Source organism: Henckelia pumila, chromosome 2 (assembly GCF_033568475.1).
Source record: "Henckelia pumila isolate YLH828 chromosome 2, ASM3356847v2, whole genome shotgun sequence".
Classification (NCBI taxonomy): Eukaryota; Viridiplantae; Streptophyta; class Magnoliopsida; order Lamiales; family Gesneriaceae; genus Henckelia; species Henckelia pumila.
In genome coordinates this window covers 12,864,046-12,889,614 of record NC_133121.1, presented here as the reverse complement: position 1 = coordinate 12,889,614, position 25,569 = coordinate 12,864,046, and the positions used below count along the sequence as shown (strand labels likewise).

The following is a 25,569-nucleotide window of genomic DNA, read 5'->3' as shown; positions in this document are numbered from 1 at the left end:
GGCACCCTGGGACCCCTCTGACTCGAGCCCTCAGACCTGGACCGTACCATGCTTGGCAAAAACGTGAATCATGACCCAAACAAGCAAGAACATGCATCAATACAAAGCATACATGCATAAACTCAAAATTTCCATGAAAAGTCTGATATAAAACACTTCATGCATGATTAATAGCTTATATGGTGGCCAAATAAAAGTTTTAGACATGCCTTTAAATTTTTGAATGAATATTGATGCGTTTACGGGTCTTCGGGACGACGAACGGACCAAAATCATCAAAGGAAGTTGCTTGATTGGCTATGGAGGCTGTGTTTCTGGAAAAGAGGCGTGAGAAAGGTTGGAGAAAGGGGTTGGAGGCGGCTGATCAGATCAGTCGTAGGGTAGGGAGTGATTTTGGGGTTTAATTTTGGGTAGATTTAGGATAATGACTAATATAAATTAATTAGGTAGATAATATAACATAAATATAAGATTTTAAACTTTTAAAAATACCTACTAATCTGATATATAATAATAAATTCCGAAATATAATATTAAAGGATTTTTAAAGATCAATAAAAGTCATTAAAATGACTTATTTTGGCCAAAAATCAATTTTTAAATAAATATATAAGTAAATACTAAAATTTTCTTGACAAAATACCTTAAAATATTATTTTAAGGCTCATAAAACTCATAAAATATTTTTGGCTAAGAATTTTGGTATCTCGTCCGTCCACGGTCCCGTCTACGCGATCAAAAATAATAAATTTCTTAAAAATCTAGAATTTCCATAATTATGGGTTAAATGCTAAAATAAATTAAATCATGCATATACATCACATAATATCACATAAATACATTTAACCCTTAATTAAAAATTACTTTCTCCTAATTATGCATGCAGATTTACGTTTTAAAATTTCCGGGTGTTACAATTTTATAGAGTTTCTGAATGTTGAAAATACGAGTGGATTGAGCCTTTTCAATGAATTGTGTGCTGCATTGGACTCTCTTGGACTTGAAATTGATAATATTAGAGGACAAGGTTATGATAATGGCTCCAACATGAGAGGAAGACATCAGGGTGTTCAAAAAAGACTGCTTGATATAAATCCGAGAGCCTTTTATATGCCATGTGGTAGTCATTCTCTTAATTTGGTGATTTGTGATATGGCAAGCTCTTGTGTTCAAGAAAAATCTTTTTTTGGAGCATGTCAATGCATTTATACAGTGTTCTCCAATTCTACAAAACGTTGGAGTATTCTACTTGATTGTTTGGATAATTTGACGCTTAAGTCATTGTGCACCACGAGGTGGGAAAGTCATATCGAAAGCGTGAAGGCCATTAAGTCGCAAGTTGGGCAAATCAGAGAAGCTTTACTTAAGGTTGCAGATTTAACTGATGATGCAAGATTGCCGAGAGATGCCAGATTGTTAGCAACACATGAACTTAGTATCTTTGAATTTCTTTTAAGCTTGGTAATTTGGTATGATATTCTCTACAACATAAACTCGCGCGGTTAGTAAATCCCTACAATCTGAAACTATGCATATTGATGTTGCAGTGAAACAGTTGAAAGGGCTTGTTTCCTTTTTTGAGAATTACAGGGAAGTAGGATTTGCATCTGCCATAAATTCTGCTAAAGAAACTGCTTCCAATATAGGAGTTGATCCTGTATTTCTTGAGCGACGACAAACTTCTAGAAAGAAACAATTTGATGAGATTGCTAATACTGGAAGAGAACCACAAACAGCTAAAAACGCTTTAGGACTGATTATTTTCTTGTTGTGGTAGATATTGCTATTTTGGAGTTGAGGAGTAGGTTTGAGCAATTGAATTCTTTTGAAGCTATGTTTGGATTCTTGATGGATGGAGGAAAGTTAATGGCATTGGATGAAGACTATTTGAGAAAATATTGTGTGAATCTTGAATATGCTTTGAAAAAGAATGATGTGTCTGATATTGATGCTACTGACCTGCTTTTAGAATTACAGATGTTGCAAGGTATGCTACCTCTAGAAGCATATGACACAAATAAATCTTGGACAACCATTAAAATTTTAGAGTTTGCCTTGAAAATGGAAGTTTTTCCTTTGATCGTGGTTACCTATCAAATTTTATTGACTATTCCTGTGACTGTAGCATCAGTTGAGAGGAGCTTTTCCAAGTTGAAATTATTGAAATCTTATTTAAGAACCACAATGAGTCAAGAGAGACTGAATGGTTTAGCGACTCTCTGCATCGAGAAAGATATATTGGAGGATATATCTTACGATGACATAATTGATGACTTTGCTTCAAAAAACGCAAGAAGAGTGCGTTTTAAATAATATTTATTGTTGAATAAATTATTTTGATGAATTATGTAAAACGTTATTTCTGATGGGGAGTACCTTGATTTATGTATTTTATTTTACTTTAATCATACTATTCAATATTTTCATATATATTCGACTTTTCAAGTTAATGTGAAAGGGGCCATATTTTAAGCTTCGCCCAGTGCCTCGTTTTACTCAGTACCGCCCCTGATAATATTATGAATCTTCATATATGTTTCAATGCAACAAAGGTGCAAATGATGTTCTTTGGTTAGATAACGATTGAAATCTGTGCCTTATAAAGAGAATAATTACTTTGATTTTAATGTTGGGGACATATATGGGTGAGGTGGTTTTGGTGATAAATGAGCTTCTTAGAGATATTTGGAGAGGATGGATCCGAAAGCAGTGGGTGAATGCGAACCTGGTATCGTACGTATATATAGTTAACATGCACGAATGTTGCATGCTTTGTGCAATGAATTTGTTTTAGAAAAAGTTTTACAATTTCATCATAAATATTAGACCTATTTGAAATATTAAAACTCATTTATATTTATAATTTTAAAAATTGATAATCATTTGGATTTTTTTTAAAAAATATTTAATAATAATATATTCAATACATTGAGGTAAAAATGATTTTAAAAAAGTGATAAAACAACCAATAATTGAATATATTCTAAATGGTAACTAATGAAAACAACATAAGGACATTTATCAAAATGGGAACATGGTGGTATGGGAGCTATGCCAACCTGCCACATTAATGACCACTACAAAAAAACTTTGAGTTTAGCCACGGCCAAAACCGTGGTTAAACATTGAGGTAAAAATGATTTTAAAAAAGTGATAAAACAACCAATAATTGAATATATTCTAAATGGTAACTAATGAAAACAACATAAGGACATTTATCAAAATGGGAACATGGTGGTATGGGAGCTATGCCAACCTGCCACATTAATGACCACTACAAAAAAACTTTGAGTTTAGCCACGGCCAAAACCGTGGTTAAATTGATTTAACCACGGTTTTAGCCACGGTTTTTGAAACCGTGGTTAAATTCACCATTGTTAAATTTAGCCACGGTTTTATTAAAAGACGTGGCTAGTTTAGCCACGAAATAAAAAAACCGTGGCTAAACACTACAAGAAAAATGCAAAACAACAACACCTAAAAGACAACGGTTTTTAAAAAAAAACCGTTGTCTTTTGGCATTTAACAACGGTTTTTACTAAAAAACCATTTTTGTTTGCCGTATTTGAATGAAAAAAGACACCGGTTTTTTAAAAAAACATTTTTTTTATGTGTCATAAAACCGTTGTCTATTAGCGGGTTTTTATGGCCTACGACAACGGTTTTAATTGACCGTTGTTTATGTGCGTTTTTTAAGGTGAAAGACAACAGCTTTTTAATCTGTTGTCTATAAAACCGTTGTTTTTTTTTAAAAAAAATATATTTTATTTATTTTATTTTATTTAAAAAATACATATACTTGTAGATTTAACAAAAGTGAAAAAAATAAAGAAAAAGAGAGAACCCTACGCAACCCCGTCGCCGGGTCGCCCCTCTCTTCATCTTCAACCATCTGGGCCGCCGCGGTCTTACACCACCAGAAATGGGTCGGCTGACCATGAATCACCTAACCCATGACTTGTAGCTTCTATTTAAGCTTGGAATAGCAAAAATCGAACCCGAATCCGCTCGAATGGAGTTGCTGTTCATGCCTGATTCTGCGCAAGATTTTCTCTTCGTTTTCGAGCAAATTTTTAGCCATTTCTTAGTCTTAATTTTTTGGCTTAGATTAGTAGTTGATCCAAGCCCAAAAATTTCGGGTCAAAGCAGCTGCGTTTGAACTTCTCCTTGGCACATCAATCCCCATTGATTCGCTCCTCCAAGTTCTCATCAGTTTTTCTTCTTTGAATTGTTGCACTAGCTGCACGTTACCTCGAGTTGTATGATTGGAGTTTGGATGCTTCATGTGGGAATCCCTGAATATCTCAGGTTCCATGGATGATTTCTTGTCTACAGCCGTCGATGCAACTAAAAATGCTTGAGAGGTTGCAGTTTATCCCGAATCTTTTTTTATGGAAATTTTATATTCATGATTTCTTGGTGTATTGCCGCATTGAGTTCACAAGTTTCCTGTTTTGGATTTGTTATTTATACTATTTGAGTGAATACTTTGTTTTGTAGATCATACGTTTTGGATTTCAAATACAAAGCATGTTGAGCACAAAGGCGAGGTAAAATCATTGCTTATAGTGAATTTATGGATTTGGAATAGGTTATAGCAACCTTGTTCCTTTTTTTTGGTACACTGATATGGGGATAGCTTGCTTGTTTCATGAGTTCATGGGAATTATGATTCCTTTATTTTGATATGAAAATAGTAGAATTAGAACAAAGATTCAGAGAAGTACACAATTTAGGGAAGTTAACTGCCATTGAAGTTAAACTTTTCAGTTTATCCTATGGAGCAGAAGGAAAATGTTGCTTTATATTCTTAATATGCCTTTCATTAGTGTACACTTAGGTTATAACATCTTAAGCTTCGATTTAAGCCATATATCATAATTCTTGAGCAAGGAATCGAGCTAATCGAAGGCTTTGTTCAGTTTGTTTTCTGATTTAGGTGGAGTTCTGGAGATTCGAGCAGAACCTTAGAGGTGACAGAACTTTCCGATTCTTGATTGTCGGAGATTGTGAGAGAAATTGAGGTTTCAACCAATCTGAAGTTGTTTTCCAGGCCTCACTTTCATCCTACTCTTCCATATATTTTGTGGGATTGCGTCATCGGTATTTGGATGTAAGTTTACGACATTAGTTTTAGATCAGGGTGTGATGAATGATGATACACAGCTAGATAGATCAAGAGCAATTTGGTGACTATAAAATATATAGCTTTGATGCAGTATTATTAGTGGTATACACCAGTACTCGTACAAGTATTGTTTAGTTGTTTCTAACTGTTCGTGCTACCTAGAATGAATTGTCTCACAATTAATCTTTTGCTCTTTCTGTTTATGTTCATTTAGTTGATTTATTGTACATGATGTTATACATATGCATATCTTTATTTTCATCTTGTATACATATGCATATCTTTATTTTCATCTTGTATTGGAAAGTCGAATGGTGACGAGTTAAGGCTTTTATCGATCCAATCCTTGGGAAAATGGCTTAGGAAATATTAAAAGATTTCCCTCTTTGACGAGAGGCTACTTGAACCAGCCCCTGTTCTTCATCGATTTCTGTGTCACTTTCCTGCGCGATTTTCAGTGGAGAAGCTGTTGTTCGGTTTCCGGCTTACTTTTAGCTTTGAGTTGGGACGATTTTAAGCTCGATTATACCTTTAATTAGAGTTTCCATCTGGGTTTTCTTGATGTACAGCAGGCTGCCCGAAATTGGATTTTGATCCGCTTTGATTTAATTCGTTCCGATAAATTTATCATACTATATTGATGTATTATTTTTTGAAAAAATTGGAGATTGTCTTTTTCTTACATGGTTCTTTTAGGATATTTGATATTTGATATTTGATATTAAAACTATTCATGTCTCCTACAGGTTACATGCTTTGATTGTGGTTTAGTTATTTCAATTCCTTCAGTCTTGGTTTTCTATCCGTCTCATTTAGGTTGACGCGGCAACGGAAGGCAGGGCAGTTGTTGACTTTCATAAGGCTTTGTCGTATGGTTGTGAAAAATTGAATCTTTGGATGGATTTTTATGGCTTGCGGTTGAGTATGTAATCAATCTTGTAAAACTTAATTATTTTAAAACTAAGAACTAGAGAGGGACATTTTAAACATTCCTTGTCATTTGATGTAAGGTTTGTTTAGTGATGGAATGAGTATCAATATAATTGATGTTTGTTGGATGCAGTTGAATATGCAAAAAGAAGAAGCTAAAAAGAAGGAAGTTCATGTTGAAGACAACGTGCCTGCACCTTCTCCAAGATCAAATTGTTTGGTAAACCCATAATTTAACTGGACCCTTGGAAGATTTAAAATTTTTTTATGCATTAAATTTTAATAGTTAAAAAGATGATTTAGTGTTTTTTACGATTAAAAAGTTGATTGAGTTCAATTTTGTTATGTTGTTAACCATCAATCCTTTGAAGGAAACGGAGTTGATTCTTTATGCTGGTGAATTTTAAAATGGAAACAAGGTGAGGCATTTTTTCTTGTTTTTAGTTGGTCAATTAATATTTAATGCATGGATAGAACAACTTGTATGTCGTGGTTTCAGTTTGAATGGGAAAAATCTAACACTGATTAAACTATATGTTGGCTTTGTGAATGACATACACATGTTCCTCTGATTTTCCTCATCAGGTGTTAATGTAAAACCTAGGAAGTATAGTTGTTGGAGTTGGATTAAAAGAACAATTGATATTCTAAAATGGTTGATTTTTCTGAACTTTTAGGAGTTGCAAAATGGTTTATTTCTCGTGTTAATTGATATGGTTCTATTTTTTTTTGCTCTGTCCTCAGGTTTCTATAGCATTTTGTATTAAAACAAGATGCTATATGCCTGTTGGTTTCAATCGTACTGTTCCATTCTTCTCGTAAAATATTTTAGCATATGTGTTTTCTAACAGTAAAATATGGCTCAGGACCCTAACGAAAGGTGTTTCCCTCTTCTTGCATATATTCTCTTGTATTTGTAGGATACTCAACTATTTTAGATTATGCAAACTGGATATGTGGTCGCATTGGCACTTTTGGTTGGGTAGCGAGTTTTGCATGACAATATAGAATGCACATGTATTGGGAAGAATTTTCAGTATCGATTGGGCTTCTAAAGATATCACGTGTTTCTCTTGTTTCAGCACTCTTTATCAGTGTCTTGTGTGAGGCTCATGCCAATCTTTTATAAAATGAATCGGTCTCGTATGTTCTTGCAGATAGATTTAGGCCTATTAGATGATTTTATTTGTAAAATCACTGAGAAAGCAAAATGAGTTAGCTTTCATTTCGAGGAGTACTGGGAAGAACGTCACAAAGCCGAAAAACATACTTTAGTGGGTGATGGAGCACTAAGAGTTGGAGTGCGGCCTCTTCACCAGCATCTTATCAAAAATTTCATGTGTTGCGTTGTGTTGTGTTGCTTTACTTTTATTTTATTAGTGTCGTTCTTTGTCATTTTATTTGTTGCTTACGAAATTTCTTCAGAATGTTGTAAATATTATTTTTGAATGTTGAAAAATTGTATATTAAATTTTATTTTCAAATTTTATATTTTAAATGATTTATAATACTGGAAAATTATGTATTAGATTTTATTTTATTTTTGTTTTTTATTTTACAAAATACAACGGTTTTTCAACGTTGTTGTAGATAGTTTAAAACTGTTGTTGAATGTCGTCTTGCTAAAAATACATATTCAAAGACAACGGTAAAGAACCGTTGTCTTTGAAGGAAAAGACAAACCGTTGTTAAAAACCGTTGTCTTTGAGCGTCCTCTTTAACAACACAGCTTTTAACAACAGTTTTTGAAAAACCGTTGTCTTTTCCTTCAAAGACAACGGTTTTTTACCGTTGTTAAAAACCGTTGTCTTTGAGTGTCCTCTTTAACAACACAGCTTTTAACAACAGTTTTTTAGGGCCTACGACAACGGTTTTTAACCGTTGTTAATGAGAGTTTTTCTTGTAATGAAATTAGCCACGGATTAAAAAAACCGTTGCTAAATTAGCCACGGTTTTGTATAAAACCATGGCTAAATTAGCCACGGAATTAAAAAAAATCGTGGTTAATTTAACCACGGTTTTATGCAAAACTGTGGTTAATTTAACCACGATTTAAAAAAAAATGTGGCTGAATTAGCCACGGTGACTAATTTAGCCACGATAGATTAAAAAATATAGAAACCAATAAAATTAATACCACAACGAACACTAAAACATATATAAACTATATCATTTAACAATTAAAAATCCAAATACTAGCTAAAACAACATGAACATATTATGCACTAACTCTTTCCAAAATTAAATAAAAAAAACCGTAAAAATAATCTGAAGCTAGCTCCGTGAAATAACACAACAAATGTTCAGAAAATACTTACAACTCAAGTATGAGAATAGGTGGTGATTGTAAACTTGTTGTCTCTGCTCAAATAATTCTTGTTCAGAAGATATAATTCCACATGAAAAAAAAATCACAACTAGTAAACAAAAAAAAAAACGAAAGAAACAAACACTAAACAATAATCAAAACAACAACCATATTTAAGGTAGTAATTCCAATTTCAAATTTCAAAGAACAAAAATACTGTTAAGGAGACAAAACAACTGTTGACAAGCAAATTAAAAGCAAGACAACATACAAGACGGAATTGAGGTCAGGAAAAGTTGACAAGAATTCCAGATGCACGCTTATCAAATCTTGGACAAATTTAAAGCTTTTCTTGCATTTAATTTAATCTTAATTGGTTTGAATATATACTTAAATGGACTTCCAATGAAACAACCATTATAATATGAGAAAATTCACATCAGACAAGATTCAAACTTGTTACAAATAAGGTAACATGGAAACAACAAGAAAATAGACAGAAACATAAAGATGAATATACCTATATCCATAAATAGTATGCAAAAGAACGATACGTGATTTATTCTCGATTATGGATCTACGCAACATCCTCTCATGTTGTATGTCGAAGAAGATACATTTGAAGCAAGTTAAAAATATATAACGAATCCCATATTCTGAAACATATGATAGACAACATAGTGAAATCTCAAACACAATACCTAAAATAAATCCTTTGTAGATTAAATAATAGTGAGATATCATTCATAAATTCGCTGAAATACTGCTTTAAGCTTGTAACCCAAGCTTGACGACCAAGAAAAGACCATAAGTTATTCATTAATGGATAAAACAATTCCAACATCTAAGCATCCAACATCTAAGCATTCATTAATATAGACCAATTCCAACACATCTAAGCATCCAAATTCGAAAATCTAAATTCAGTTATTTTGAAAAGTTGAAATTATGCTCCAACAAATTGTGAAAAATATCAAATACTTTCAATCATCTTCAATATAGTATCTACAACCAATAATAAATCACATACAAGCCCAATATAATGTGAATGAATTATTTAACTTACTTTGTCACAAATTCATCGTGAATCCTAACACCGGACTTGACTGAGAAAAAAAACAAATAGCATTATCTTCATTAAATTTCACTCACTTCAGACACCATAGACAACAAATTGGCAAATCAGTGACAATACAAATTAAATAATTCTCAAGATTTCAGTAAAATAAATAGAATACATAATCAAAAACCTTGTAAGATGAAGAGGAACTTTGGCAGCTATCCTGAAACCAAAAGAAAGAAAATCAACATTACTTTTAACATTGGAGCGCACCCACTATTTACATCTCCATGAAGCACAAACTTTAAATTTAAAAAAAGTACCCCATAGTATATCATACTAAATTCTATCAAAATAGCTAGCTACTCACCAAAAGAAAGACATCATCCCATGTGTATCCTTTTGGACATCAACCATCCTATTAATATTCATATATTGAATATCCTATCAATATCCCAAATATTGAATATTTGACTCTAAAAGTTGAATTACCCCAAATTTTTACTGGTATAGACTATTGCCGGAATCTTCAATGGTGAGTTCAGTAGTGTTAGCTACTGAGATCGGGTTTTTCTCGCGTCTCTTTGCTAATTGACCAACAAATGTACTTGTGCGAAAGTAAGTCAACTAACAGAGTGAGTATGCTCATCAAATGGCTACTGGTTTTGTATGTGTGTTTAACAAAAAATAATCAACACAACAATTTTTTTCTAGGTGTTCGAAACTAAACTCTCTTACATCATCCCTTCTTCCGGTTCTACCAGAAGGTATCACTCTAAAAGTCTTTGAGTATTACAATACTTTTCAACATCCCACGTCAGTTAGTACTTACCTCACTCCTACAACTAAGACTCCTAGACTCAACTCAAAACAAATCAGCCCTCAATTGATTCTACAATAGTATTTTGGTCAGCACACTCAACTGATATATTTACAATGTTTGTACAACACAACACTTCGCACCGTATAATTCTCACTTGATCTGATATGCTTGATGCGTGTGCTGGTGTTTTTCGGCTCCTGATAATCTTCAATGTGAGCTTTGAACTCTTATACTGAAATTGTATACTGTAAGTGTTTGCAAGTTCTTGATTTTGCCAGATTATTCTTTTTTTTTTCTTTTTTTTTTTTGTGCAGCCAATGGTCTCTATTTATAGGAGTAAGACAATAGTTATGTTGGTTCAAATATGTATCCGTTGGATTGTAGTTGTTGTCTTGTCTCTGACATGAAAGTACACTGTAATGCAGTTTCTCAGTCCGAGTGTAGCATGGTACAAAAGTCTTTTTCCAAAGGTTAAAGACTTCGACTGGTTACTTGGTGAGCAACTTCTGATCTCCTCGCTCTTCTGCTTCTGCTATTCTACTCTTGTCCTCACTTATGTTTTGCTTTCTCTGTTTCTTCTGCTCTTGTTCTGCTACGCTGTTTTTACTCTTGTTCTGCTTTCCAATTTTTTGATATGTAAAGTTGTTTGTCAAACGCCGAAACTCATATATTTGATTTCCTAATAGCGTGCATCAAATGATTATTACGTGTCAGAGTAATTTTTTTTTTCAAGAAGAAATTACACTTATTTTATTGAACTTTCTCAATTATAAATTCTTTGAATATTATTGTCTACTCTCAATTAATGCCTATCTACTTCATTTATCACAATAGTTTTTTTAATATATTAATTAACCGATTTTGAATTGTCATTTAGATTCACTTAATTTTTATGTCAAACACTTATATACATAATTTTGAAATTATATGTACTTTTATTTTAATTACATTATTTTTTCAAGTGTTTTAATTAAAATAAATTTGTAACACCCGAAAATTTTAATACGTAAATTCGCATGCATAATTAGGGAAAATAATTATTTAAAAATTTATATTTGTGTTAAATGACATTTATGTGTTATTATGTGAATTATATGCATGATTTAAATTTATTTTATCATTTAACCCGCAGTTATGGTATTTTTGGATTTTTGAGAATATTTATTATTTTGATCGCGTAGACGGGACCGTGGACGGACGAGATACCAAAATTCTTAGCCAAAAATATTTTATGAGTTTTATGAGCCTTAAAATAATATTTTAAGGTATTTTGTCAAGAATATTTTAGTATTTAATTATATATTTATTTAAGGGTTTATTTTTAGCAAAAATAAGTCATTTTATTGACTTTTATTAATATTTAAAAATTCCCAAAGTTTTAATTTCGGGATTTAGCTTTTTTTCCCATCAAATTATTATTATTTATTAAGGGTTTTTAAATATTAGTTTTATAGAATAATGTTATATTATTTAATAATATATTTTTAACCTATTATCTAACCTACCCAACCCCACAACCCACTACCAAGCCGTCACTTTCATCCTGTTCATCATCTTCCTCACGTTTCATCAGCCTCCACCATAGTTTTGACAGAAAACCTCAACCTCCATAGCCGATCCATCATTGTCTTGGTTTATTTTGGTCCGTTCGTCGTCCCGGAGTCCCGTAAACGCATCGTTCGTTGTCAAATAATTATCAAAGGCATGTCTATTCCTTCGTTTGAACACCATATAAGCTATTAATCTTGCATAATGTTTTATTTTGATGTCATTTGAATATTTCGAAATTTATGCAATTTTATGGAGGTTTATGCATGTTTGGGTATTTCTTGTCATGGCTCATGTTTTGACCAACATGGCACGGTCCAGGGGCTAGGTCTCGGCCAAGGGGTGTTCGGAGGTTCGTTAGGGTCGAGCAAGGTCAGGGGTTAGGGTGGCTCACGGCTGGTTCCAAGCTAGTGTAAGGTTTTGGGTCTTGGAGGGGCACGGCTAGGGTTGTAGGGAAGAGGTCACGGCTGGTTCATGCTAGGCCATGAACCAGCCTAACCATGGCATGGCTCGAACCGGCAGGACCCTGGGAAGGTCCTGCCGGCGGCGCTCCGGCCAGGGGCGGCCGGAGCAAGGCGGCAGCAGCCCCTAAAGGGCTGCTGCTCGCGCAGCCGAGGGCTAGGAGAGGGGGGGGCGTCGGGTAGGGGGGTGCTGGGTGGTTCCGGGTCGGGTCAGGGTAGTGGGCCGGGTCAGTAGGGTCTAGGGTCGGGTCAGGCAGGTCCGGGTCCGGGCTAGGTGGGCCGGGCTCGAGTATTTTAATTTTAAAATATTTAATGATTTAATTGGTTGTTTGGGCCATTTAATTAGTTAGAAAATTATTTGGGCCTCCAAATAATTTTATTTGGGCTTTTTAAATTATTTTTAAGTTAACCCAATAATTTTATGGGTCCGTGGGCTCATCGGAATTTTTGGGCTAGTCAGTGATGTTATTGGGTCAGTCTAGGAATTTTTATGAATTAATTAGTTATTGGGCCTAAATATTTTTATTTAAGCCCAATAACATTTAAGTATTTTATTTTAGTAAAAATTATAAGTTTTAAAATTAGTTATTTAATTATGGGCTTTAAGTTAGTTAACAGGCTTTAAGTCAGTTAAGGGGTTTAGTAGAGAGACCAGCAGTCTGGACCAACCCATGAAAATAAACTAAGTCCGGAATATATATTTAATTATTTTTATGCATGAAGTCTATTTTAAGTAAAAGTATATTTATTATTAAAATTAATTAAATATATATTACGGACATATTTTAAGTGCATGCATACATGAAATATTTTATGATGTGTTTATGATTAAGAATTGAGCATGAAAAATATTTTTATGGAAATTGAAGTGATGTGACAGCATAGAAGTGGGTTCTACCACTGACACAGAGGTAGTTCTACCACCGGCATAGAAGTGGGTTTTACCACTGGCACAGAGGTAGTTTACTACCAGCATAGAGGTGGATTTATCCACCGCCACGTACGATGGTTTCTAGACTGATCAGTCGGCACGGTTATTAGTCACATTCATGGATATGACCATACACAGTTTTTATGTTTATGACATGCTCAATTATGTTATGTATGATGAAGAAAGTTATGTTATGTATAAGATTTATGATTAAGCATTTATGTTATGAAAAATGTTTCCACGCATGCTCATGTACATGTATATGTATTAATATTTACGTGATGCATTATTTTTAAGCTTGTTATAAAGGATTAGACATGTTGAGCCTCTAGGCTCACTACGTTTATATGGTGCAGGTGAGTATGATGTAGCTCCTACCGGTGGCGAGGACGTATGAGCGAGCATGGCAGTGGCCCCGTGACCGTCTCACTAGAGTTTTATTTATGCACGAATTATTCATTCAGGATATTTTTATGTTTTCAGTGGTTATGATTACTTATTGCTTTTTTCATGATTTTAGTAGACATAAGTTATAAATGTTCATTATAGACATTATTTTATCTATTGCATGACTCAAGATTTTATCACATAAATGTTTATTATTTTATTAAGCGAGTTATTATTTGTAATATTATTTTTAAAGTTTATACATATATGTATGGGCGTATATGTATATAGTTTAGAAATAAAAAAAAAAAAAAAGTTTTTCCGCATTTAGTAGTTCTAGGGCGTTACAAAATTTTTTTGCATTATCTACGTTATATAATTAAAATGGATCAAGAACTTTAGACTAGAGAGTACATTTTTTTACAAAAAAAATTATTATTATCCTACATATTTATTATATTAGCATAAGGGAAATTGTTATTTTCCTGTAAGTTGGATTGTTTTGATTTTTTTTATATATAACTTGTTAAAGTTTGAATTTCATCCTATAAGTTTTTTTTTTTTTGTTACTTGAAATCATTAAATACATTAGAGAATGTTTATTTGACACCGATGTTATCTTATATTTCTAATGTGATAAAAATGAAGCTTATGTTTCACATTAAAAAATTTAGGGAAAAGTATAGTTTTAGTCCTTATACTTTTACATGAAAACATTTTTGGTCCTTAAACATTTTAAAGCAACACTTTTAGTCTTTAAACTTTACAAATTGCAACACAATTAGTTCTTATAGTTTTTTTATGGTTAAATATATTTTTGGGGAATAATTTATTATATTTTTAAATTATAGCAACCTAAATAAATAAAAAAACATGAAAAATAAAGATCATAATATCTACAACTCAAACATTTTTTTTCGTAACATATTTATTCTTTTTTATGATGTTATTATATGTAAATAAAATTTATTACGATTTTTTTATTAAACATAAAATATCTACTTTAGAATATAGATTTTTTCATAAAAATAATCGAATATGTTTTTAAAATTAAATATCTTATAAAATTTATTTAATATCTTTGATACTAAATAACTGATTTGATATCAAATTTAATTAACTATTTACTTTTATTTAATAATAAGATACAAACTAGATAAATTTTAATTTTTTTAAAATATCAAATATAAATATGTAATATATATAATTATGTTTGTAAATATTAAACATCAAAAATAAATTAAAACGAATAAAAAATACATATGGTATACAAATTAATCTTGAGAGTTGAAACTCTAATTTTAACTTTAGTTTTTATTTTTTTTAAAATTTTAAAATAAAGATAAAACATTTTTTTAAAAAAATATAGTTTCATTTACTATTTTTATGTTTTCTTTTCTTTTCACAATATTTTATTATTAATTTTATTCATTTTTAAACCCTAAAATTTAATAATATCATAAATTAGTCCTCACAAATATATTTAACTATAAAATAAATGGCAAGGACTAATTTTGTTACCATTTTTAAAGTTTAAGGACTAAAAGTGTTGTTGAAATGTTTAGGGACCAAAAGTATTTTGATATGAAAGTATAAGGACTAAAAATGTATTTTTTCCAAAAATTTACCTAAAGTTAATTAATTTTGTTACTTTGTGATTTTGGTCCTTCATATTTTTATATTTCAGTTTTAGTTTAGTATGCTAAGATTTTTAGCTATTTTAGTTTATTTTCGTTGAAATGATGTTACATTGTATATGCTAGCATGCAATTTTCCCAAACAAAAATAAGGAAAGCAACAAACTTTTCCCTCTTATTTTGATGTTTTGAGGATAATTTTGCTTTATTTTCTTTTTCTTTTTTAATTTCGATGAATTTTAATGTGTAATATAAAATTTATTTCAACACACGTGCTATGTAAAAAAACCACCGATTTCAAATACATCATATTCTATTTATTTAGATGTTTTCAGGAAAAAAAGGATAAAAAATTAGAAGTTATTTGATTAAATTTTTTTTTTTTACAAGCCACATAACTAAAAGTCAAAATAGGCTCACTTATAAAAAATAGAATTGTAAATTTTTCTTATCTTTAGTGTTTGACTTTATTTTCCTTATGTTTAATTTTGAAACTTAAATCTATAATGAACATTATAATTTTTCATCTATTGATTTTATATCTTTTTGTTTAGTTTGAAAATAATGTTAATGACCAACATCAAAATTTATTAGATGTTAATTCATAACCATATATATAATTCTAGGTTTATCACGTGCATCGCACGTGCACCTTCCTAGTTCCTTAAAATACATGGGTAGTATAATAGACAAATTTTAAAATTTTATATCTAAATAAATTACAAATCATAACCAAAATAATAATAAATCAGATTCCACAACATTATGTGAAGTGTGAGGGTTTTGCTTACACACAAAAAATAAATAAATAACCATCATCTATCCAGCTCATTGAGTACTACTTCCCATCTCATATATCAAGTGGCCAGTCACAAATTGAAATAAAAGAAACAGATTTTTTTTTTTTTTTTTAAAAAATCAAAGTCGTTTAGGCAGATCGGTTACTTTAATTCTAGTCAACATGGAAATCTCTATCAACATAAAATTGTCTATTAATCATTTGCACCTCTTAATAATATTTCATATGAAAAGTTCAGAATATATATGTAATAACTCAAAAACGAAATACACCAAGTACTGAAAAGTCCATAACCATACATATTATCACATTAGTTTTGGAAACTATATAAGCAGATTTCAGAATCATTTAAAGCATAAAATTAGTGAACAAGTTAATAAGTATATCTGTAGATTATCATATTGTGTTGTATAAAATTAAAAAAAAAAAATTAAATGCAATAATTTAATCAATGTAAAATTTACATACAATCCAATAAAAAATGGAAGTTGGAACTTCAAGGTTGAGATGGAAATCATATATTCTGTATTAACTAAATTCATTAGTTTTCTCTTCTCTTGTTACATGACAAATTAGTTCATGTTTTAGAAGCATTCAAACTTATATTGTTTTGGAAATTATACAAGTAGATTAGCAACTCATTCTAAATATATTAATTAAAATAAGTTAAGAACGCGTTATCTTACAACTTTAGCTTCCACAGTGTATTGTTAGACAATGGCTGGAAAAAGTGGAGGACCGGCAATTGGAATCGATTTGGGCACGACTTATTCGTGCGTAGCGGTGTGGCAACTGTATCGTGTTGAGATCATACCGAATGATCAAGGCAACCGCATCACACCTTCTTATGTAGCTTTCAATGAAACCGAACGTCTCATAGGCGATGCGGCCAAGAACATAGTCGCCATGAACCCCACTAACACTATTTTTGGTGAGAAAAAATTCCAATTTTAGTTTAATATGTATATTATAGTAATGTACTGTGCTCATAGTTTCAGCTAGAGTGCTAATCGGTGCTATTATATATCTAACTTTTTATATGTAAACAAATAAATTAATCAAGAGGATGCACTTGGTTTATGATCGATGTTCTAACATGTAATGGGAATTGTGCATTAATGTACTATATAACTCATTTATGTGCAGATGCAAAGAGGTTGATTGGTCGGAAATTCAGCGACCCTTTGGTCCAGAGTGACACGAAACTCTGGCCTTTCGAGGTTGTTGGTGGCGAAAATGATAAGCCTATGATTGTGGTTACCTACAAAGGGGAAGAGAAACAATTTGTTGCTGAAGAAATTTCTTCCATGGTCCTCACCAAGATGAAGGAGATTGCTGAATCTTTTCTTGGATTCAAAGTGAAAGATGCGGTTATTACTGTACCCGCCTACTTCAACGACTCCCAACGACGGGCGACAAGGGATTCTGGAATCATTTCTGGGTTCAATGTCTTGCGTATCCTTGTTGAACAAACTGCTGCAGCCATTGCCTATGGTCTGGACAGAAAGTCTGCTGGTGAGAAGACTGTGCTTATTTTCGACCTCGGTGGGGGCACTTTTGATGTCTCTCTTCTCACAATGGCCAACAGTACCTTCAAGGTTAAGTCAACCGCGGGAGACACCCACCTTGGAGGCGAGGATTTCGACAACCGAATGGTGAACCATTTTGTTCAAGAGTTCAAGAGGAAGCACAAAATGTTAGATCAATTTAATTATATGGGCTTATATGTGAATAATTATGTGTTGTGGGCTGTCAGTTAAGTTGAGTCCAAAATAAAGTGATCAATTAAAGTTTTCAGTAATTGGACTTTAATGTATCTAATACGACGTGGGCCTTTTCATGTGTAGAGACTAAAATATTATTTCTGGTTTTGTGATGGGCTGAAACAGAAATAATAGAGATAATTAACAGAATTATCTATATAACGTGGTTATGGTCCCCAGATTACGTGTATCACGTTCCACTATCTCTAATCCCTATTATTAGAATAGAACCAGAGAGAAAACAAAGGGCTCTCAGGAAGAACGCGTAGATCTGGAAGATCAACCAGTCGTTCTCTACAGATTTCTACAGATTTAAGACCATGGCTTCAGATATGCTTCCGCTTTAAGTTTTTCAGATTAATCTTAATGATTTGCATGACGATTCTGGCTATAATTTTATGGATTTAATATTTCCAACAAGTGGTATCAGAGACACTCATGTTTAAATCATTAAGATGTATATTATATTCGATTTGGTTTAATCGAAAACAGAATATGATTATTGTGTATGAAATTCAAAATTTTCAGTCCAGTATATATATATATATTTTTTATTTTCGGATTTATTTTTAAAAAAAAACTGGAAAATTTTGAATTTCCCGATCAGGGTTTCTGGAGCCGCCGGAAAACGCTGAAAACGGCCAACCTACGGCCATTTTCGGGCGGCGGGGGGATGAGGCATTTTGTAGGAGACATACAGGCGCCTTACTTAGAACCAGATTAACGCCGGCCTACGTCGGATATTGATCGAATTTGGACCCCAAAGTTTCGACTTCTGTTTCTGCACGAATTCGAAAAATTCAGGCCTCCTTCTCCGACCGATAAAGGCACGATCTGGACTGGTGACGGTGCCATGGTGGTCGCCTCCATGTATGCTGCCACTGGTCGGTCGAAATTTGGCCGGGAATGGGCGGCGGCGGTGGCGGCGTGAGATGGGTGATGGGTTAGGGTTTCTATTTTTTGGTAATTTTCGAAAATTCGAAAATTTAAAAAAAAAATAAATTTATTTTTTTTAAAATACTGTAATTTCAGATTTGAGAAAATTTTCTGACCCATCACATATTTTTTGGATAAAGTTTAATGTAGTTATAAACCCAATATTTTATTTTTGGGTTTAAGGTTTAAATATTCAATTTATTCAAATAATGATAAGATTTATTTTATATATTTTAAAATTAATTAATTGAAACATGATGTCGCCAAAGTGACCTCTCTTGTGGATTTTAATTTATTTTAAAATATAAAAGGTTTTTTTGCGTATGTAATTTTTATAAGTATTATTCGACCCAAAGGAAGTTTAATATTTAATATTTTTACATATGCATGTGTGGTGGTAAACATGTGACAGTTATTCGGTTTTATGTAAATAATAAATCGGCCCAAAGGAAGATTTTTATTTGACATAATATTTATTGTCAGTGTTTGACTACTATGTCAGGATATCACTTACAAGTTAATATTTTGTCCAAAGATAAAATATTAATGGAGTTATCGGTATTCTGTAATGGGGTTTACATTATTTGAATTTATTGATTATTTTATATGGATATTTGTTGAGCATGTAATATTTTTTTTTATTTGTTGTTCTCTGGCTTCAGATTTAATTCATGCGAATATCAGTTCCAACATTAATTCAATTCCTCTGTTAAATGGCTCAAACTTCAAATCATGGCAAGAGAATTTGCTTATAGTTCTCGGAGTCATGGATCTAGATCTTGCGATAAGGGTTGACCGTCCTCCTGCTCTTACTGATAAGAGTACCTCTGATGATAAGAGGGAGTTTGAAAAGTGGGAGAGGTTGAATCGCATGTGTCTTATGATTATGAAGAAAGCTATTCCGGAAACATTCAGGGGCACGATGTCTAGCGAAATCACTACGACAAAAGATTTCCTTACATATATTGAAAAGAGGTTTGTCAAGAATGAAAAGGCTCAAATTGGTACACTCTTGGCAAATCTAATTTCAATGAGGTATAAGGGTAAAGGCAATATCCGGGAGTACATTATGGAAATGTCTCATCTTGCTTCAAAATTGAAAGCACTTAAGCTTGAAATCTCTGAGGACTTGCAAGTGCATTTGGTTCTGTTATCTCTTCCTCATCAGTTTAACCAGTTTAAGGTGAGCTATAACTGTCAGAAAGAGACTTGGTCTCTGAATGAGCTCATCTCACACTGTGTTCAGGAAGAGGAAAGATTGAAGCAAGATAAGACAGAAAGTGCTCATTTCGCCTCTACCTCAAAAACCAAGGACAAAGGAAATAAAAAGAAGGGTAAGGAAGCTGCAGTTGCACAACCTCTAAAGAAACAAAAGAAGGATCCTAGTGATTCTCAAAGTACTGCATGTTTCTTTTGTGGTGGTGAAGGGCATATGAAGAGGCATTGCACTAATTATCACGCTTGGCGTGCTAATAAAGGTATGCTTCTTAATATGGTTTGTTCTGAAATTAATTTAATTTCAGTGCCTATACACATGTGGTGGATAGATTTTGGTGCAACAACTCACATCAGTGTGTCTATGCAGGGTTGCCTGAATTACCGAAAACCAAATGATGCTGAAAGATTCATCTATGTTGGTGATGGCAACAAAGTTCAAGTTTAAGCAATTGGGAAATTTAGATTATTGTTAAAGACTGGAATTTATTTGGATCTTTTTGAAACATTTATTGTACCGTCTTTTAGGTGGAATTTGGTTTCTATTTCTGCATTGGACAAATCTGGTTTTTCTTGTTCTTTTGGAAATGGAATATTCAGTTTGTTTCGTGATTCAAATTTAGTTGGTTCCGGTTCTTTATTAGGCTATGATAATCTTTATTCTTTGGATACTATTGCTTCATTTAACGAATCCCTGCAAATCAGTAAAGACACTAAAAGAAAATTAATCAGTGATAATTCAGCTGCGTTATGGCACAAGAGATTAGGACATATCTCCGAAAGGAGAATACAGAGACTTGTGTCAGACGAAATTCTCGAGCCTTTAGATTTTACAGATTTTAATATTTGTGTTAATTGTATAAAAGGAAAACAAACCAATAAGAGGAGATTTGAAGCCAACCGGACTTCAGGCGTCTTAGAACTTATACATACTGATATTTGTGGGCCATTCCCTTCGGCTTCTTGGAATGGTCAACAGTATTTTATAACGTTCACGGACGATTTTTCAAGATATGGCTTCATTTATCTCATTCATGAAAAGGCACAGTCATTGGATGTGTTCAAAAATTATAAAGCTGAAGTTGAAAATCAACTTGGCTTAAAGATTAAAACCGTTAGATCTGACCGTGATGGTGAATACTATGGTAGATATGACGGTTCAGGTGAACAACGTCCAGGACCTTTTGCTAAATTCCTAGAGGAATGCGGTATCGTCCCACAGTACACTATGCCGGGTTCGCCCACTATGAATGGTGTTGCTGAAAGACGAAACAGAACGCTTAAGGACATGGTGAGGAGTATGATTAGTCATTCTACCTTACCAGAATCACTCTGGGGAGAAGCGCTAAAGACTGCAGCATATATCCTTATCAGGGTTCCGACAAAAGCAACTACCAAAACCCCTTATGAACTTTGGACAGGCAAAAAGCCTAGTCTTAAGCATTTGCATGTTTGGGGATGTCCAGCTGAGGCAAGGCCTTACAAGCCTAATGAAAAGAAACTGGACTTAAGGACGGTTAGTTGTTATTTTATTGGATACTCTGCAAGATCTAGGGGGTACAAGTTTTATGATCCCACAACTAAGTCAATTTTTGAGTCGGGAAATGCCCGGTTCTTTGAGGATGCCGAGTTTGCGGGGGGAGATAAATTTAGAGATATTGTCTTTGAAGAGGAATATGTGAATATTCCCACAGGTGTTTTGGGAACTGATCAGGATATCATTTCTGACCTTGCCCAAGACACAATACAAGACAATACTGGAGATCCTCCCATTCAAGACAATATTCAGGATGAACAAACTCAAGCACCTCCAGAACCTATGCCATTAATTGCGGTGCCAGATGATTACATTGTATTTCTTCAAGAACATGAGGTAGACATTGGAATGATGGAGGATGATCCTATCAACTTCCGTCAAGCCATGGAAAGTTTTAACTCTCAAAAGTGGATTAATGCCATGGATGAGGAGATAAAGTCTATGAAAGACAATGACGTTTGGGATCTTGTCCCATTACCTAAAGGTGCGAGGCCCATTGGTTGCAAATGGATATTTAAAACCAAGAGGGATTCGAAAGGTAATGTGGAAAGATACAAGGCACGTCTTGTTGCAAAAGGCTTTACACAGAAAGAAGGTATTGATTATAAAGAGACTTTCTCTCCAGTTTCTTCGAAAGACTCTTTCAGGATTATAATGGCATTAATGACACATTTCGACCTTGAGTTACATCAGATGGATGTTAAGACAGCGTTTCTGAATGGTGACATTGATGAAACGATTTATATGGTGCAACCAGAAAATTTTGTGTCTGAAGATACAAATAATATGGTTTGCAAACTCAAAAAATCCATCTATGGACTCAAGCAGGCATCTCGACAGTGGTATTTTAAGTTTCATCAAGTGATCATCTCGTTCAGTTTTGAGATGAATTTGGTTGATGATTGTGTATACCATAAGTTCAGTGGGAGCAAGCATATTTTTCTGGTTTTATACGTTGATGACATCCTACTCGCTAGCAATGATATAGATATGTTGCATGACACCAAGAGATTTCTAGCTAAGAATTTTGAGATGAAAGATCTTGGTGGTGCATCATTTGTACTGGGTATCCAGATACATCGGGATCGCTCTCGAGGTATGCTTGGATTATCACAGAAATGCTATATCGAGAAGGTTCTCAAGCGATATGGGATGCAAGATTGTAAACCAGGTGATACTCCTGTGGCTAAAGGAGACAAATTCAGTCTCAATCAGTGTCCCAAGAATGATTTTGAGGAAAAGGAAATGCAGAAGATCCCTATGCATCTGCAGTGGGGAGTCTAATGTATGCTCAGGTTTGTACACGTCCAGATATTGCATACGTGACAGGGACGTTGGGCCGATATCTAAGTAATCCAGGAATGGATCATTGGAAAGCAGTCAAAAGAGTTTTAAGGTACTTACAGAGAACAAAAGATTACATGCTCATGTATCGGAGGTTGGATCAGCTTGAGATCATTGGGTATACTGACTCCGATTTTGCTGGATGCCAAGATAGTATGAAATCTACTTCGGGTTACATCTATCTCCTTGCTGGAGGTGCCATTTCTTGGAAGAGTGCTAAACAATCTCTTATAGCCTCTTCCACTATGGCAGCAGAGTTTGTAGCATGTTACGAGGCATCCAATCACGGAATATGGCTGCAAAATTTTGTCACGGGACTGCGCATTGTTGATGGTATTGACAGACCACTGAAGTTACATTGTGACAATAAGTCAGCAGTTTTATATTCCAATAACAACAGGAGCTCGACGAAGTCGAAGCACATTGACATCAAGTTCCTGGTTGTTAAAGAAAGAATTCAGAGTGGACAGTTGTCTATTGAGCATATTGGTACAAACTCCATGGTTACGAATCCGCTTACAAAAGGACTACCACCCAAATTGTTTCATGAGCATACAGCTCGTATGGGTGTTGTGTCAATTGAGGATTGAGGATATTCAGTTTTAGTGGGAGTTTGTAATTTTAATGCTTTTCTGTTATAGACATTTTCAGTTATTTGATTATTTTCTGCAGAAATAAAGTTTCAGTTTATTCACACTCTGATTATGGCTAAAGTTTGATCTCAATAAGGTTTAGGGAGGACCAGTTGGAAATAGGCATGTTATGATCACATTGCATGAAATTTCTATTCACATTGCATGAAATTTCTATGCTGCACATCCATGTCATTCAATTGTTTTGGCATATGTGACCATTGATGGGTCTAGTTACCATAAATGTAACGAAGGCTGCTTTGATCCTATGTTGACATGATTGATGGACCGGATTTAGCGTAGATACATTCAGGAATGACAGCGATTTTGAGCTCATAAGGATATTTTCACGAAACATAATTATAAGGTTATACATATAGCCCAAGTGGGAGATTGTTAGATCAATTTAATTATATGGGCTTATATGTGAATAATTATGTGTTGTGGGCTGTCAGTTAAGTTGAGTCCAAAATAAAGTGATCAATTAAAGTTTTCAGTAATTGGACTTTAATGTATCTAATACGACGTGGGCCTTTTGATGTGTAGAGATTAAAATATTATTTCTGGTTTTGTGATGGGCTGAAACAGAAATAATAGAGATAATTAACAGAATTATCTATATAACGTGGTTATGGTCCCCAGATTACGCGTATCACGTTCCACTATCTCTAATCCCCATTATTAGAATAGAACCAGAGAGAAAACAAAGGGCTCTCAGGAAGAACACGTAGATCTGGAAGATCAACCAGTCGTTCTCTACAGATTTCTACAGATTTAAGACCATGGCTTCAGGTATGCTTCCGCTTTAAGTTTTTCAGATTAATCTTAATGATTTGCATGACGATTCTGGCTATAATTTTATGGATTTAATATTTCCAACACAAAAAAGACATAAGCAACAACCCTCGAGCGTTGAGAAGTTTGAGGACAGCTTGTGAGAAGGCAAAGAGGAACCTGTCTTCCATGGTCCATACAACCATCGGAATTGATTGTTTGTACGATGGAATCGATTTCGACTTTAAAATAACACGTGCCAAATTCGAGGAGCTCAACAAAAACTTGTTTGAGGACTGCATACGACATGTTGACAAGTGTTTGAAGGATGCCGAGATAGACAAGGGAAGTATCCACGATGTGGTGGTTGTTGGTGGATCCACTAGAATTCCGAAAGTACAACAACTGCTTCAAGACTTCTTTAATGGTAAGGAATTGTGCAAAAGCATTCACCCCGATGAGGCTGTAGCCTTTGGTGCAGCTGTTCAAGCTGCGATTTTGACTGGCCAGGGCAATCACAAGATTCAAGACCTGGTGTTGTGTGATGTCACCCCTCTGTCTCTTGGTCTAGGCACAAGGGGGGATGAAATTACTGTGGTAGTACCTAGGAATACCGCATTTCCTACCAAGAAAAAAGTAGAGACGGTCACCATTCTTGACGACCAAACTAGTGCGCAGTTCCCAGTGTACGAAGGCGAAAGGCCTAGAAGAAGTGACAACATTCTGTTGGGTACGTTTGTTTTTTCCGGCATTCCTCCTGCTCCCAGGGGAACCGAAAATTTCAACGTGTGCTTCGATATTGATGCTAATGGTATTTTAACTGTGTTTGCGGAAAATAAAACAAGCAATAGGAAAAATAGTATCACAATCAGCGATTTTAAGGGAATGTTGTCCAAAACTGAGATCGACAGAATGCTGAAGGAAGCTGAGAGATTTAAGTTAGAGGATGAGGAGCACAAGAAGAAATTCGAGGAGAGGAATTCTCTAGAAAATTATGTCTATGGCGTTAGAGATACTCTCATGACCACAGAACTTGCATCCAACTTACCAGCTAACTATGCCAAAAAATTAGAAGACGAGATCAAGTGTGCTATCGAGTGGTTGGATGAACAAAAAATGGCAGAAGCATGTGTGTTTGAGAATAAAAGAGAGGAGTTGCAGAGCATTTGGGATCCTGTTATTACAAAATTTCTAGCTTGAGATTTATTGCCATTGAGTGAGCTTGATTTGGTTTATCTTTCTTTGTCTTTGAATTATTACACAGTCGCTGAACTATTTTCAATTGTCTCCTCTGTTTTTTCCCTTTCTTTCTTCCTTCCTATTTTCGAGGCTGTTGAATCCGATATTTTGGTGATA

The 25,569-nt window shown here is 33.7% G+C and overlaps 3 protein-coding genes and 1 long non-coding RNA gene across 5 annotated transcripts; all 4 read left to right on the top strand.

Moving 5' to 3' along the window:
- Positions 1–299: 299 nt before the first annotated feature.
- Positions 300–1,777, top strand: LOC140877235 (uncharacterized). The gene is made up of 3 exons (XM_073280765.1): positions 300–336; positions 926–1,435; positions 1,548–1,777. The coding sequence occupies exons 1-3, from the start codon at positions 300–302 to the stop codon at positions 1,775–1,777; spliced, it is 777 nt and encodes a 258-aa protein (XP_073136866.1).
- Positions 1,778–1,833: 56 nt separating this feature from the next.
- LOC140877234 (uncharacterized) lies at positions 1,834–2,313 on the top strand. The gene is made up of 2 exons (XM_073280764.1): positions 1,834–1,987; positions 2,126–2,313. Exons 1-2 carry the CDS (start codon positions 1,834–1,836, stop codon positions 2,311–2,313), a joined length of 342 nt encoding a protein of 113 aa, XP_073136865.1.
- A 1,531-nt stretch (positions 2,314–3,844) lies between these two features.
- LOC140883878 (uncharacterized) lies at positions 3,845–7,559 on the top strand. Of its 2 annotated transcripts, XR_012150477.1 has the most exons (6): positions 3,845–4,364; positions 4,501–4,550; positions 4,923–5,113; positions 5,945–6,050; positions 6,192–6,477; positions 7,216–7,559. It is a non-coding gene; the product is annotated as an uncharacterized lncRNA (long non-coding RNA). The 2 variants fall into 2 exon arrangements; XR_012150476.1 differs by having other exon boundaries at positions 6,192–7,559.
- Positions 7,560–16,729: 9,170 nt separating this feature from the next.
- On the top strand, positions 16,730–25,413 carry LOC140877233 (heat shock cognate 70 kDa protein-like). Its single transcript, XM_073280763.1, has 3 exons — positions 16,730–16,943; positions 17,159–17,698; positions 24,317–25,413. Exons 1-3 carry the CDS (start codon positions 16,730–16,732, stop codon positions 25,411–25,413), a joined length of 1,851 nt encoding a protein of 616 aa, XP_073136864.1.
- The last annotated feature ends 156 nt before the right edge of the window (positions 25,414–25,569 follow it).

What these genes read in the sequence shown, in the direction of transcription:
- LOC140877235 (XM_073280765.1), top strand. Translation starts at nt 300, where the DNA reads ATGGAGGCTGTGTTTCTGGAAAAGAGGCGTGAGAAAG. An exon ending in GGAAAAGAGGCGTGAGAAAG is followed by an intron (nt 337 to 925) that starts GTTGGAGAAAGG and finishes ACAATTTTATAG; the next exon opens with AGTTTCTGAATGTTGAAAAT. An exon ending in GTTAGCAACACATGAACTTA is followed by an intron (nt 1,436 to 1,547) that starts GTATCTTTGAAT and finishes TTGATGTTGCAG; the next exon opens with TGAAACAGTTGAAAGGGCTT.
- LOC140877234 (XM_073280764.1), top strand. Translation starts at nt 1,834, where the DNA reads ATGTTTGGATTCTTGATGGATGGAGGAAAGTTAATGGCATTGGATGAA. An exon ending in AGAATTACAGATGTTGCAAG is followed by an intron (nt 1,988 to 2,125) that starts GTATGCTACCTC and finishes CTGTGACTGTAG; the next exon opens with CATCAGTTGAGAGGAGCTTT.
- LOC140877233 (XM_073280763.1), top strand. Translation starts at nt 16,730, where the DNA reads ATGGCTGGAAAAAGTGGAGGACCGGCAATTGGAATCGATTTGGGCACG. An exon ending in CCCCACTAACACTATTTTTG is followed by an intron (nt 16,944 to 17,158) that starts GTGAGAAAAAAT and finishes ATTTATGTGCAG; the next exon opens with ATGCAAAGAGGTTGATTGGT. An exon ending in TGTTCAAGAGTTCAAGAGGA is followed by an intron (nt 17,699 to 24,316) that starts AGCACAAAATGT and finishes TTTAATATTTCC; the next exon opens with AACACAAAAAAGACATAAGC.